This window comes from Suncus etruscus, chromosome 9 (assembly GCF_024139225.1).
Source record: "Suncus etruscus isolate mSunEtr1 chromosome 9, mSunEtr1.pri.cur, whole genome shotgun sequence".
Taxonomy (NCBI): domain Eukaryota; kingdom Metazoa; phylum Chordata; class Mammalia; order Eulipotyphla; family Soricidae; genus Suncus; species Suncus etruscus.
The window spans coordinates 109,768,050-109,782,949 of NC_064856.1; the positions used below are offsets into that span (position 1 = coordinate 109,768,050).

General features: G+C 54.5%; 2 protein-coding genes across 2 annotated transcripts; one reads left to right on the forward strand and one right to left on the reverse strand.

Annotated features, from left to right (window-relative positions):
- Positions 1 to 4,301: 4,301 nt before the first annotated feature.
- On the reverse strand, positions 4,302 to 8,432 carry EIF1AD (eukaryotic translation initiation factor 1A domain containing). Its single transcript, XM_049780189.1, has 6 exons — positions 8,243 to 8,432; positions 6,512 to 6,715; positions 6,285 to 6,393; positions 5,773 to 5,881; positions 5,610 to 5,654; positions 4,302 to 4,580 (listed from the first exon to the last, which is right to left on the reverse strand). Exons 2-6 carry the CDS (start codon positions 6,596 to 6,598, stop codon positions 4,430 to 4,432), a joined length of 501 nt encoding a protein of 166 aa, XP_049636146.1. The 5' UTR covers positions 6,599 to 6,715; positions 8,243 to 8,432; the 3' UTR covers positions 4,302 to 4,429.
- Positions 8,433 to 8,833: 401 nt separating this feature from the next.
- Positions 8,834 to 10,837, forward strand: BANF1 (BAF nuclear assembly factor 1). The gene is made up of 3 exons (XM_049780193.1): positions 8,834 to 8,927; positions 9,522 to 9,660; positions 10,380 to 10,837. The coding sequence occupies exons 2-3, from the start codon at positions 9,538 to 9,540 to the stop codon at positions 10,524 to 10,526; spliced, it is 270 nt and encodes an 89-aa protein (XP_049636150.1). The 5' UTR covers positions 8,834 to 8,927; positions 9,522 to 9,537; the 3' UTR covers positions 10,527 to 10,837.
- Positions 10,838 to 14,900: the final 4,063 nt, after the last annotated feature.

The following is a 14,900-nucleotide window of genomic DNA, read 5'->3' on the forward strand; positions in this document are numbered from 1 at the left end:
GAACCTCCGTCCTTCTGCATGCAAGGCAAACACCTTACCTCCATGCTATCTCTCCGGCCCCAAGTACAATATTTCTGTGGCTTTAGCATCCAGCCCATACCAGGGCACCTTTGATACCCTGTGCTCACAGCCTGCCCGCCCTCACCTCGGACGAGAGCTCTGCCCTGGCCTCTCCACATTCCTCTGTTGGGAGCAGACGGACCTGATGCAGGGCGTCTCCCAAACAGCTACCTCTGCTGCCCCTTCCTCAGAGCCCTAGCCCCCCTGGCCATGGGTGCGGCTATACAGGACCCACGCACAGCACAGTTGACCTTAAGCATTTCCTCAGAGGCCTGAGGTTGTGCATCCGGGAAGGCGTTTGCTTGCACACAAGCAAAGTTCACAGTTTGGGTTTCAACCCCTGAGCACTGCCTGGTGTGTCCCCCAAACAGGATTCCTTTGGGAAATCTCAGAGGTCATATTGGGATTGTATAGGCATTACTCTTGCATGTGGTCAATTCGATTTGATCCCCAGCACCACATTATGGCCCTAAGCATCACCAGGAGAGATCCCTGTTCACTGCTAGGTATGGCCAGCCTCCATCCCAAGAGGTTCATTGAGTTTCAGAGAGGATATGGGGGTGGCGGGTAAGATGCTCTCCTTGCATGTGGCCCACCCTGGTTCAATCCCTTAGAAAGAAAAGTAATTCATGGTTGGAGATAGCAGTAAGGGATTTATTTGCTTTGCATGCAGCTGATTCAGGACAGATGGTGGTTCAAATCCCTGCATCCCATATGGTCCCCCACCACCCTCACCCGTGCCTGCCAGGAGTGATTTCTGAGTGCCGCTGGGTGTGACCCAAAAGCCAAAAAAAAGTAGGAAAAAAAAATGCATCTCCCATTGGTGCTCTTGAGTTCCTCAGTTTGGTGCTCAGGGATTGCTCCTGATCATGTTTGGAGGACAGTGGATAGGAAGGAGGCAGTGGCAGTGACAGAGAGGCCAGATGGACAGTCGAGACTGGAGAAGTCATAACTGAAAAGCTGAGACCAGAGAGATGTGGAAGCTGAAACCAGGAAGCAGAAAAATGGAAATGAGAAGTAGTTGTCCATAATTCTGGACAGGCGATTCTACCCCTTAACACCACATACACCCCAAATCCCACATAAACTCCACACTTAAAGGCTACACATAGCGCATCCCTACCACATGACATGTACACAGACACTACACACATCATATGTACTACAGGTAGTTCATGCCAAGTGGGCCACACTTGCACATGAATGTATTGTGTGAAGACAGTTACGTGTGTGTTGTGGTATATATGAGTGGTGTCATGTTTTTGTGTATTGTGTGGCTGACCCAGGTTCCTTCCCCAGTATCCCATAAGCCTCTGAGCCTGCCAGTATTGTTTTCTGAGCACAAGTCTATACTATAAGCCCTATAGTAACCCCAAAACAAGGCTTGAGAAGCTAGAGTTTTATTTATTTACTTTGGTTTTTGGGCCACACCCGGCGGTGCTCAGGGGTTACTCCTGGCTGTCTGCTCAGAAATAGATCCTGGCAGGCACAGGGGACCATATGGGACACCAGGATTCGAACCAACCACCTTTGGTCCTGGATCGGCTGCTTGCAAGGCAAACGCCACTGTGCTATCTCTCCGGGCCCGAGAATCTAGAGTTTTATATCCATCCAAACTCATTCAGCAGATGGGGCCAGAGACAGAACAAAGGATCAATCTCTGAATCTCAGTTTAATCACTGAACCTAGTAGGTTATATTCTGGCACTTAAGGTTGATGCTGCCTCCCAAAAAACAAGCGAATATAGACGGCTAGATCCCAGTATACAAATGATGGTAATCAAATCAATGGGCCAAACCAGTTCAAAGAAAATAAAACCCAGAGTCATTTTCAGGCTGCAGACATCAGGACTGGGGCACTTGGTGTGGGCCAGGACCTGCACCAAGCTCAGGTGACAGGAGGAAAAAGAAAGACCCTGGAGACACATAAGGTCCCACTAGTTAGGCACTTTGGGCCCTGTAAAGTATCCCTTCCCCCAGTGCCCTTACCTAAACTTCCTTTTGAGATGTTAATCCACCTGGATGATGAGATTGGCCCACACCTGGGTTAGGTGGGCATTTTGAATAAAGAATAGAGAGCCTGCCTGGAGGAAGGTAGAGGAGCAGAAAAAAGGGCCTAGAGGTACCATGCTGTGCCAAGGGGCTGGAGAGAGAGCATGGAGGTAAGGCGTTTGCTTTTCATGCAGGTCATTGGTTCATTGGTGGAGCCAGGAGTGACCCCTGAGCGCTGCCGGGTGTGACACCCCCCCAAAAAACAAAAATAAAAACACAAAGAACAAAAACTATGCTATGCCAAGGGAGGCCTCATTCAACATATGAACTTTATGCTTTATACTATCATATTTAATCAACAGGGCCCCAAGGTCTCCCTGGGCCCGGGAAAGTTTAATCCCTGATATTAGTCCCCAGATAGGTTCAGCTTGCCCCCCCCTTTCCTAAGGTCCAACATGACATTGAAAGATTCAACAAAATAAGGGCAACGGGATTCTGGAAAGGGGTGACTGAGCTGAGGGGGCCAGGATCACAGCCCTGCCAGGAGCGAGCCCGCAGTGTAGAGCCGGGAATAAGCCCTGAGCAATGCTGGGAATGCCCCCAGTGCCCCAAACAAAACTCAACACATTCTAAAGAAAGTTCCATTTCTTTGGTTTCTTTGGGTCACAGCCAGCAGCGCTCGGGTTATTCCTGGCTCTGCGCTCAGGAATCACTCCTGGGAGGCTTGGGGGACCATATGGGATGCTGGGATTTCGAACCACCATCCATCCTGGATAGGCTTTGTGCAAGGCAGACACCCTACCGCTGTGCTATCTTCTGGCCCCAGAATGATCCATTTCTATGCAGAACACATTAGACCTGGAAAAAAAGGACCCAGCCAAAAAATGGTAGAGATAAGTGGCTATTTATTCCTTTCAAAAAAAATGTTAACTATTTTCAGTAACAACAAAAACCTCAGATGAATTAAGGGAACACACCTTTGACTCATTGTTCTGTACACACACATACATCTACGAATGGAAAGCTCCCATGGCAAACATGAAAGATACATACACTGAGCAATGTTCCTGACCACAGGGGAAACTTGTGCCCTTCCTGGGATCCCCACCCCTAAGTTGCCACCCTCATCTTGTACCATGGCTCCCCATTTTTCATCATTGAGAAACAAGAGATGAAGGGACCAAAGGATTGGGTGATAATTCTGGCTGCTCTTTAAACGGGAGAATCTGAGTCTAGAGGGCTTCACCCTGGGCAGCGAGAAATAGCGAGGCCCAGCATCCTCAGCTCAAAGAACTTGAGGGGCCTTGCTCAGGGGCAGGTGTGGGTTCTGGGCTGGGATGACCCTCCATGACTGCATCTACTCTGAGTGTCATCCACCATTAAGTAGAAGCCAGGAGCCGAGACAGATGAAGCAAATGGAGGATTCTAGAGCCAGGCAGCAGCAGATACAGTCCTGGTGGGGCTGCACTTAAGATTTTGCCAAGGGTTACTAGAGCAGCCAAGTCCCTCAGATTTTCTTTCTTTCTTTTTGGGGGGAGCCACATCCGGCGGTGCTCAGGGGTTACTCCTGGCTGTCTGCTCAGAAATAGCTCCTGGCAGGCACGGGGGACCATATGGGACACCGGGATTCGAACCAACCACCTTTGGTCCTGGATCGGCTGCTTGCAAGGCAAACGTCACTGCGCTATCTCTCCGGGCCTGTCCCTCAGATTTTCACCCTATGGAGGTGAAGTGAAGGGAGGGCAGGGCTACTCTGGGAAGCTTGTGATGGGTGATGAGGAAAATGGGGTGAGTAGGTCTGTTGGGTTGTGAAAATGACAACAGGCCAAGAAGCCTCTCAGCCTGGCAGTCGTACGAAGGTCCAGGCCAGCAAAGATAGCGTGTGGTCAAACAGAAGTTGGGTACTTGGGCTCATACAAGGCCCGAGTAGCCACCAAGAGGTCACCACAGGGGATGTCTGAGCAGCATGTGGGGGGGGCACATGTACAAGCACAAGGGGTAAGGGGTACAAGCTTGAGGCACCACGATATTGGCCCTGAGTAGCTTGTAGGGGCAGGTGGGCAAAGACCCCCCACCCCTGGCGGGGTCAGGGCTGCCCAAGGCACCAGGCTGTTCCTGGAGGAGCGGAGCAGGGCTGGGTACCGCCCCCAGAGCACCCAGGCTCGATTCAACCGTCCACCAGGTGCTGCGCATAGCCCACCTCCTCAGGAGCCCCGAGTCCCCCCAAAACAGCCACACAGACACGGCACATCACACCTGCCAGGGGTTTAATCCTCCTGGGTCGGAAGGTCATTTCAGAGGAGCGCTGCGCTAACCCCGTCCAGGGGTCAGACACACAGAGCCCTGGGAATGTCCAGGCATAGGGTGGACAGGGGCCCTCAGGCCATCTCCTCCTCCTCCTCCTCACTGTCCTCGTCACTCTCCTCCTCCTGCCTGCGGTTGGTGTTGATGAAGAGGTCCGAGTCATCTGCAGAGCTGGACTCATCTCCCGAAGTCGGAGGCTCAGCTGGGAGTTCCGGCTGAGTCTGCCTGCACAGGGAAAGGAGAGTTCAGTTAGCACCTGGGGGTGGGGAGGGTAGTTAGCACATCAAGGTTAAGGAAATTCACACCTGGGGCAAAGGACTGGCAGCACATTGCTTCTGCAAAAACAAGATCCAGGGTCAGAGAAATGGCACAGCACGTCGGGTGCTTGCCTAGCATGTGGTCAACTTGGGTATTCAATCCAAGACATCCCATATGGTCCCCCCACCCCCGGGGAACCACCAGGAATAATTCCTGAATGTAGAATCAGGAGTAACCCCTGAACACTGCCAGGTGTGGCCTAAACACCAAAAACAAAACAAAACCAAGAATCAGGAGCCTCCTCAAAAGGAGGGCCAGAATGCCAAGTGGTCAAGGCTCAGAGAGTCAGAAGAAAGAGGCATAGGTCTGGGAGAGATTTTCTGCCCCCAAACTGTCAATGGTCCAAACTAAGTACCAGGCACCTCACATGCTATTTCATCAATATTACTTCTTTCGGGCCCCACAAAGCTCTCAGTGAGGGGTTAGGAGAGACAGAGAAAGAGTTGGAGGAGTTTGCTTTGAGTGGCTAAGTCAGGACTTGCACCCTGGGCATCCGCCTTCCAAGTTACACTCATCAACACCTGTCTTAACTTTTGTGGATTCAATCCCCAGTACCCCATCAAGAGTGTTTCATGAGTGCAGAGCCAGGAATAAGCCCGAGAACTGCTGGGTGTGGTCCAAAAAACCAAATAACAGCTGCCTCAGAGCACTTACTAGAGACTGATCCATCAGCAAACAGAATAAGGACGGTTCTAGAGCCCTTCAGGTGCAAAGCCCAAAAACCCCCGCTCCGGGCCCCGGCGTTTGCCTTGCAAGCAGCCGATCCAGGACCAAAGGTGGTTGGTTCGAATCCCGGTGTCCCACATGGTTCCCCCCGTGCCTGCCAGGAGCTATTTCTGAGCAGACAGCCAGGAGTAACCCCTGAGCACCGCAGGGTGTGGCCCAAAAACAAAACAAAAAACCAGCTCCCCTGGGGTTCCTTATAGGTGTCCTCACCTGTTGTTGCTTTGTTTCTCCACCACATCCGAGAAAGCCGCAGGCCTGTTCAGAAAAGAGTCCCCATCAGGGAAGCCAAGAACCCTGGGCGGAAAACACTTCCCAGTTGTGTGTCTGCCCCCCAACCCTGAGAGCCTCAGGAATGGGGCACAGCCCTGCCTACCAGACTCCATCCTTCTGCATTGAGCGCACATGGGCCTTGCAGAGCACAAAGGAGATCTCGGCTTTCACCTTCTCCCCCTCTTCAATGGGGTCCACGATGAGGAAGTCTCCTGTGCAGGAAGAACAGGGAGTCATGCAGGTCAGGGGGGCGAGGCCAAGACAAAAGGCTACAGCCACAAGCCGGAAAAAAAAGTCTTAGGGCCACACCCAGCAATGCTCAGAGGTTACTTCTGGCTCTGTGCTCAGGGGACCAGATGAAATACCAGGACTTGAACCTGGGTCATCAGCTTGCAAGATAAGTGCCTTAACTACTGCATGATCACTCTGGCCCCCACTCACTTTTCGTTTTGGAGCCACACCTGGCAGTGCTTAGGGCTTACTCCTGGCTCTGAGGTCAGAAATCACTCCTAGTAGGTCTCGAAGGACCATATGGGATGGCATAAGGGTTCGAACGTGGGCCAGCTGTGTGCAAAGGGAGCGTCCTCCCGGCTGTACTCTGAAAGACCCACTCACCTCTCTTGATCCAGATGTTCTTGCGGTACTTTGAGGGCATGCTCACCAGGAAGCGCTGGCCCTGCTCCGTCTCCACCTCATGCAGGTTGTTCCCTGGTGTGCGTAGTACCTGCACCCTCAAAAGCGAGAGCTCCCCTTAGCAGGAGGCTAACACCACACCCCAGGGATCCCCAAGAGCGGTGGGATGAAGGGGTAAGGCAGAGCTGCATGTAGCCCGCACCACTCACCCTCACAATCTTCTGGTGGGCAGAGGGCACTATGTGGTCCCCCAGCACCTCCTTCACCACGTGCTTCCTCTTGGTGGCTCGAGACATGCTGGGTCAAGCGCCAGGCTGGGGTGGATGCGGGGCCAGTCACCTCCTCTTGAGTTCCAACCAGTCAATCTCAGAACCCAGGGCTGTTGTGAGGATAACGTGGGGTGCCGCCGTAACCTGGGTAAAATATGGATTCTGAAGTCCAAGGCAGGAATCCAAGGTCTACTCTGGATGTTTGCAGATGTTCAAAATTTTTTTTGTTTGTTTTTGGGCCCCACCCAGCGATACTCCTGATTACTTTTAGCTCTGGGCTCAGTGATTACTCCTACCAGGTTTGGGGACCATATGGGATGCCAGGGATTGAACTTGGGTGGGCTGTGTGCAAGGCAAATGAGCTACCTGCTGTGCTCTCACTCCGGAACCTAGCTGTTCAACTTTTCCAGGCCTTGGGATAGAATCAGGAACTCAGAACAGCGTCATTAGAATGAAATCATGAAAGCAAGTGGCATGGCAGAGCAATGCCCTGAAAAAACAACTAACGGGGTCCTACCTACAGGAATGTGGGGGCTGGAGAGAGTACGGATATCAGCGTGAGAAGCCTGCCTTGAATGTAGATGGATCCCGGGCTTCCTGAACACAGCCAGAGGACCCCAAAGAGAACTAGTGGGGTGAGTGGAGGTTGGGTCACATGCAGGGTTCAGGGCTCACCCTGGGTCCCCTGTATGCTCTGGCCCCTAAAGAAGTGTTTTAGAGAACCACTCTAGTTGGCTCCATCTCGACAAAGCTTCTACCTTCCTCAAAACGTTTACTTCGGACCAGAGCGATAGATAGTACAGTGGATAAAGCGTTGCCTTGCACTGGGCTGACCCGAGTTCGAGCCCCAGCATCCATATGGTCTCCCGAGCACGGCCGGGAGTGATTCCAGAGCTCAAAGCCAGGAGTAATTTCTGAATATGACTGATGTGACCTCAAAATCAAAGAAACAATAACAATAGGAGCCGGGGAAGATAGCACGGTGGTAGGGCGTTTGAATTGCATGCAGAAGGACAGTGGTTCGAATCCCGGCATCCCATAGGGTTTCCCACAAAGCCTGTCAGGAGCGATTTCTGAGCGCAGAGCCTGGAGGAACCCCGGAGCGCTGCCGGGTGTGACCCAAAAACCAAAAAAAAGAACAACAAAAAAAAAGAAATGCCAAGTGAAGCATTGGCAGGACCCCAATGACCCTAGGACCCTAGGAGACGAACGGGCAGCAGGCTGGGGGGGGGTCACAGCCCCCCTCCACCTCCCAAGTGAGCACATAAGGGTGGGCGGGATATAACTGCGGGGTGCGGGCTGTGGCCTAGTCTCCAAGCCTAGTCTGGGGGGGGGGCTGTTGAAAACCAGATTCTTGGCTCAGTGGGGAGCAGGGCTGGGGCCCCTGGGACCTACCTGCCAGCCTAGGCCGCCTTTCCTGGGGTGCCTAAGCAAGGCTCTGGCGGAAGAGGGGGGTGTCCTGTCTGGCTCCGCACAGCAGGTTGCAGCCCCCCAACTCTCCCTCGCAACCCCATGGCTGTCCCCTCGAGGGGCCCGGGGGTGGGTGGTCACAGCCGAGGCAGACGGTTCCCCGGGACACCCGGATCAGGTGTAGCTTCAACGAGCTGCCCCGCGCCCCACGTCCCGACCCGACCCCGAAGGGAAGACGCGGCGCCCCGACGCCCAACTCACTCGCCGGCGCTCGGCTCCCACGGGCGTTGCTCGCACGACGCCGTTTCTGCGGGTGGGCGGAGGACAGCGGCGCCCCGACGACTCGCTGAGGGGCGAGTCTAGGAGGGCACGACAGGGGCTCGCTGCGCGTCCAAGTCACGGCGGTGGCTCGGCCGCAAGTCCCCGGGGTGGCGGTTCGCGGCCGACGAAGGCGATCCGACAGCGAGGAGGACAACGACGCGCGGCACCGTTTCGGGGCTCCAAAGCACGGTACTTCCGGCACTTCCGCCACCACCGGAAGTGTCCGCCCCTTCCGGTCCGTCTCCCTAAGTCGTCCCACAGCCCCCGGGCCGAGGGTTAGCCCTTGAGTTCCGGATTCCTGCACGCCGCCAAATAAAAATTCCTCCGAGTTCTTGGCTCCCTGAGGCGGGAAATGCTGCTGCAGAAAAACCTCTTTGCAAGATCTTCGGGCTTCCCGAGAAACCTCCGGAGAGAGGAACCACCGAAAACGGCACCGCGGAGGGATAGAGCGCCTCGTCTCTATGGTTGCCCCGGGGCTAGAAGCGCCCGTCTCGGTGGTAAAGGGGGGAAAGAAAACCCGCCGGAGGTGACCCGGAAGCGGAAGTTGAAGAAAGTTCTAGCGGCTTGAGGCAGCGGCGGGAGCAGCCGGCCGGCGGGAGAACCGTTAAGCGAAGCGGAGTTGTAGGTGAGCGCGAGTCGCGGGGCTGGGTTCGGACCGGTGGCCGGGAGAGGCGCGGGCTGGGGGGGCGCGCCGTGAGGGGCTGCGGGCGGGCGGGCGGCCGGATTGGACGCTCCTGGAAAGGAGCGCGGCAGCGGCCAGGGCGGAGCGCGGCGCGTGGGTCAGCCGCGGGGCGGGGCCAAGGACGGGTGGGCGTGGTCTGTGTTTGTGGGCGTGGCTTCTGGTGGGCGTGGCCCGGGCTGGCGGGAAGCGGGCTGGACACTCGCTTGGGCTGGATGGGGACGTCTCGTGGCCAGGCTTGGGGCAGTATCGGGTTTGCCTTTGCCCAGCCAAGGTCACGCGGAAAGAGCCAGAACTTGGCTTCTCCCTCCGGGAAAGCTTCCCACGGCCCCGCGTGCGCCACCTGTTTCGGTCTGGCTGGGTTTTCCCCTCCAGGCGCTTGCAATAGTCCAGCCCAGCCCAGCCCCGCCCAGCTCTGCTTTGAGGCCTGGCGAGGAGGGGAGTGAAATGAGGGGGATCGAGTCAGACACCCCCCCCACCCCGGAATGCTTTCGGTTTCTCTGAAAAACCAGGAGGTCACTTTCTCTTTGGGATTCCCAGATCCAGCCCCATCGAGATGACCACGTCCCAAAAGCACCGAGACTTCGTGGCTGAGCCCATGGGGGAGAAGCCCGTGGGGAGCCTGGCGGGGATCGGCGATGTCCTGGGAAAGAAGTTGGAGGAAAGGGGCTTCGATAAGGTGCGGGTGTGGAGGGTATCGTGTCCTTGCTGGTGGTGTGGCCTGTGGGTGTACCTGTTGGGGTGCACAGTAGGGCTGCATCAGTGTTGCCTTTTGCCCCAGAAACGGACAGTGTGTGCTGCCACAAAACCCAGGCTCATCGCACCGTGGGATTTCCGAGGTTTTGTGTGTTCAGAGGTCTTAATGTTGCTAAATTGTGGGCTGCCACCCCTTCCTTCGCCCCATTCGATTTGGTGATTCATGCTTTCAAAAGCTAGGCCAGAGACCAGAGCCATAGTACAGTGGGTACCTACTGGTGTCTTGCATGTAGCTGACCCAGGTTTGATCCCCAACATCCCTCCATCACTGGTGTGGCCCCCAAACAAAGCTAGGCCAGGGCCAGAGCAAGAACTCTTTTTTTTTTTGGTTTTTGGGCCACACCCTGTGACGCTCAGGGGTTACTCCTGGCTATGTGCTCAGAAGTTGCTCCTGGCTTCTTGGGGGACCATATGGGACGCCGGGGGATCGAACCGCGGTCCGTCCTAGGCTAGCGCAGGCAAGGCAGGCACCTTACCTCCAGCGCCACCGCCCGGCCCCAGAGCAAGAACTCTTAAGGGTGAAAGCATAGGCTTTGCTTGCAGGAGGCCGCAGGTTTAATTTCCGAAAGCCCCTCTGCATGTGCATGTGCCCCCCCACCACCACCACCAATGCAGCAGACCAGCCCTGGACTTGTTTTGCAGGCCTACGTGGTTCTCGGCCAGTTTTTGGTGCTAAAAAAGGACGAAGACCTCTTTCGGGAATGGCTCAAGGACACCTGCGGAGCCAACGCCAAGCAGTCCCGGGACTGTTTCGGATGCCTGCGCGAGTGGTGCGACGCCTTCTTGTGATGCTCCAGGGGGGCCCCCCAGTCCCCAGCCTGGACTCTCAGAGTCTGCCGTGAATGGGGGCCTCCTCCCTTGCCCTCCACAGCTGCTGTTGTCTGCTCACTTGGATGCGCTCCAGGGACTGTGGAGAATCCTGACCCGTCACCAGGCCCCTTGCTGGGTTCTCACTCTTGCATGCCTCACCCTCCCTTCCCAGTGTCATGTTGTGGACACGAACCTGCTTTCCTGACTGTATTCCTGGTCCCTGCCCTCACGCCCACACTCACCTTTGGTCTCTTAGGTGCCTGTCACTGGCCTTTTCATAGTTTTTTTCAGTCAATAAAGTCAGTGGCCTTGAGGCTGGGCCTGGTATCTTGAAAATCCCCGGGGCTGTGGGCTCCTTATCTCCAATTAGTTGATCAATCGAAACTTCCTCCCCCTCTGGATGATGCCACCCCAGCCCAGTGGGCGCTGGGCCAGTGCCCCAGGGCTGTCTCCATCCCTAGACTGTGGGAGAGTGTGGGCTGGATTCTCCTGGAATCCGGATGGGCAGTGGTGTTCCAGATGTCAGCTGAGTCAGCAGCTGGGCTGGGCAGCACCTGGTGGAAAGATGGTGGGTGGCAGATAGCAGGAAGGGGGTGGGATGTGGGTGAGAGTTTGCCCAGCAGAACTGCTAGGGCTGGGACTGACACGGAGCATCCTTGCCGGAAGGCACTTGGGTTGGTCCTGTTTATTCTTTGACCATTTGCTGTTTGCTGACTGCAACCACAGCTGAGGTCTTTGCTCCAAGAAGACTACATTTGTGTTTTTTTTTTGTTTTTTTTTTTTGTTTGTTTTTGGGCCACGGTGCTGCTCAGGGGTTACTCCTGGCTGTCTGCTCAGAAATAACTCCTGGCAGGCACGGGGGACTATATGGGACACTGGGATTCGAACCAACCACTTTAAGTCCTGGATTGGCTGATTGCAAAGCAAACGCCGCTGTGCTATCTCTCCGGGCCCAAGACTGCATTTTTTTTAATCCTAAAAATGTTTTTCTGGTGGGTCGGAGAGATAGCATGGAGGTAGGGCGTTTGCCTTGCAGGCAGAAGGATGGTGATTCGAATCCTGGCATCTCATGGTCCCTTGAGCCTGCCAGGAGTGATTTCTTAGTGCAGAGCCAGAAGTGACCCCTGAGCGCTGCCAGGTGTCAACCCCCCCAAAAAAAACAAATATTTTTCTGGGGCTGGAGAGATAGCATTGTGGTAAGGTGTTTGCCTTGCATATGGCTGACCCAAGATATCCCCAAGCATCCCATATAGTCCCTTGAGCCTGCCAGGAGTGATCTTTTAGCATAAAGCCAGGAGTAACCCCTGACTGTTGCCAGGGGTGACCTGAAAACAAAATTGTTTTTATGTGGAGAGATAGCATGGAGGTAAGGCATTTACCTTGCATGCAGAAGGACGATGGTTTGAATCCCGGCATCCCATATGGTCCCCTGAGCCTGCCAGGATCGATTTCTGAGTGTAGAGCCAGGAGTGACCCCTGAGCACTGCCGGGTGTGACCCAAAGCCCCCCCCCCCAAATCGTTTTTCTGGGGGCTGAAGTGATTGCACAGTGGGCAGGGCATTTGCCTTATATGCAGCCATCCCAGGTTTGACCCCTGGCACCCCTGAGCCTACCACCATGAGGATCCTGAGCTCAGAACTAAGAAAAAATCCTGAATACTGTCTTTGTAGCCAAAATAGTGTTTCCTTCACCAATACCCAGACCCTGCTTTGGGCTTACCTGGGCACACATGTAGCACTGGAGTGACCATTCAGGCCTGTGCACTTACCATGGGTGTTTCTAGGCCACTGAGCTGCCTTCAGCCTTTTCCTGGAGGTCCTGAGGGAATTCCCTCAGAATATGTTTGTAGGGCAAAGCTACTGTTAACAATTTTCCCTTCCCCTCAGAAGTCCTTGTTTCTGTTTTCTGTTATTTTCTGGGGGCAGGGTGTGTGTACACATGCACGTATGTGTTGGGCCACGCGGGACAAGGTCAGGGTCAGTTCCTGCCTTGTGTTCAGGAGTGGCCTCTAGAGGTACCCTGGGAACTGTCCTTAGTGCTGGTATCCAACAGGGTTCAGCAGGGTAAAAGGCAGGTTGGTGTCTTCCATATCCCCTGTTCTTTCTGACCCGGGGAACACCTGTTCTAGGGTGTGAAACCAGGGTCAGACTTACTGCCAAGAAGCAGCCAGACATCTCGTAGTGAAACTTTTCAGTTCCCGGAAGTCCTGTGCCTACCATTGTTCTTGTCATGTCCCTGAGCCTCTCTGAGCCTTAGTTTCCTCACTTGGGAAGTTCAGGTATACAGATCGGGTGAAAAGTTGGGGTGCAATACCTGCCTGCTTGGCAGAATACCATTAGCAGGCAACTCCTGACATAGATTATTGCAGATAATTTGCATGGTCTCAGGTAAGGAAAAGCAAGAAATTCAGCACACGGGACCAGAGTGGTGGCGCAAGCAGTAGGGCGTCTGCCTTGCACACACTAACCTAGGATGGACCACAGTTAGATACCCCGGTGTCCCATATGGTCCCCCAGGCCAGAAGTAACCCCTGAGTGTCACTGGGTGTGGCCCAAAAAGAAGAAATAAAGCACACAAAACTACTTTGTTCACCTAAAGAGAAACCACAGGGCCAGGGTATGTGAGAGACCCTGAGCTCCTCCAGCTCCCCAAAAGAGTATGCAGACCCATAAGAGGAGGGTGAGGTTGGGATACCTACACCCCACAAAAACAAGGGCTTGCCTGTCACCCAAGTCCCAGGTATAGATCTTTGCTGGATTCCCCTGTGTGGCGGAGACCAGCTGAGGTGTGGAGTCGGCTCAAAGTGGGCAGAAGTGATGTTGCCCCAAGAAGGGGATCTGCCTCTTGGGAACATGCTGGGGAGATCTAGGACCCATTAAACCCTGCTGAGTCACCGCAGTGATACCAAGTCATGCCAACACAGAGACTTAATCCTCAGCACTTGAGATATTTTCTCAGAGAGCCATGGACTCAGACTGAAGTGAGAAATTGCTCCTTGCAGGAAAAGGAGTAAGTCCTAGACCTTGCCCAGGCCTTTCAGGTCAGTTGTCTCTCACCGGAAGGAATATCAAGCAGTGAAGTCAGGATTTTATTCAGAGGTATCGAGGAAGGGAGGGACAGGATAAGAGGAAGCAGACTTCTCCAAAGGGGAAAAAGCCTAAACACCCCAGAATTAAAGTAGGAAAGTCCATGTGTCAAGAGGGCAGATGCAGGCACCATGCTTGGGCACCATGTACCCAGGCAATTTAGCCTTTCAAGGTTTCTCCCAACTTGCCCCATATGGTGCTTTCTGACCCAGGGAAGAGTCCAGTTGCTAGGGTGGGTTGGGGGAAAGTTGTGGGCAGCAGTTGCTGGTCTCTGATCATCCTTTCCTGGTTGGGGCTTCTCCTTCTGGAAGCTCCCGCCTGCTCTGGGCCTTTAGTGGTACCAACTGGGACTTCTCAGTGATGCAACAACTTCTGATTAAATTCTTGGTTTTATGACATCTCAAGAATCCATTGCCGAGGGGGCTGGAGTGGTGGTGCAGTGATAGGGCATTGCATTGCACGTAGCTGACCCAGAACAGACCTTGGTTCAGTCCCCGACGTTCCATATGGTCCCCCAAGCCAGGAGTGCTTTCTGAGCGCATAGCCAGAAGTAACCCCTGATTGTCATTGGGTGTGTCCCAAAAAACAAAAAAAGGGAAAAAAATAAACCATTGCTAAGGAATGGAGCACTCTTGAAGCTATGCCCTGGGGCGCAGATGCCAGGTCAAGTGGCCCCAACTAATCAACTTGGAGACCCACTTAGGCAGGAAGAAGAACAGGACCGTTTAGAAGACAAGCAAATGGATTTGAGGGTGGGAATGTGGGGAGGCCAAATTCTTTTTTTTTGGTTTTTGGGCCACACCCGGCGGTGCTCAGGGGTTACTCCTGGCTGTCTGCTCAGAAATAGCTCCTGGCAGGCACGGGGGACCATATGGGACACCAGAATTCGAACCAACCACCTTTGGTCCTGGATCGGCTGCTTGCAAGGCAAACGCAGCTGTACTATCTCTCTGGGCCCGAGGCCAATTCCTTGAGAGCTCACTGGTCATTTCCTCTGTGAGCACCTGGGTGACAGAGGGACAGCCATGAGCCTCAGGAAGGGCCCAGCTGCAACCCAGACTGAGGTGGGAAGAGGGGGCCCCAGCTTTGACCCCCATGTTCTTATGCTATCACGGGCGCGCTGTGTAGGGAGGGTCTCAACAGGACTTGGGACCCTCCCTTGAGCCTGGCAGCCACCCTCCACCACTGCCTGCCTACACCTTCCGCTCTCCTAGGGGCCCGCCCACCCCTCACCTACTGGTTGTGCACAGGGCGGGCTGGGAACCTC

Excerpts from the sequence above, each read along its gene's own strand:
- BANF1 (XM_049780193.1), top strand. The coding sequence starts at position 9,538 with ATGACCACGTCCCAAAAGCACCGAGACTTCGTGGCTGAGCCCATGGGG. Across the intron at positions 9,661-10,379 it reads AGGAAAGGGGCTTCGATAAG|GCCTACGTGGTTCTCGGCCA; the intron begins GTGCGGGTGTGG and ends CTTGTTTTGCAG.
- EIF1AD (XM_049780189.1), bottom strand. The coding sequence starts at position 6,598 with ATGTCTCGAGCCACCAAGAGGAAGCACGTGGTGAAGGAGGTGCTGGGG. Across the intron at positions 5,655-5,772 it reads ATGCAGAAGGATGGAGTCTG|GCCTGCGGCTTTCTCGGATG; the intron begins GTAGGCAGGGCT and ends TTTTCTGAACAG. Across the intron at positions 4,581-5,609 it reads GAGAAACAAAGCAACAACAG|GCAGACTCAGCCGGAACTCC; the intron begins GTGAGGACACCT and ends TTCCCTGTGCAG.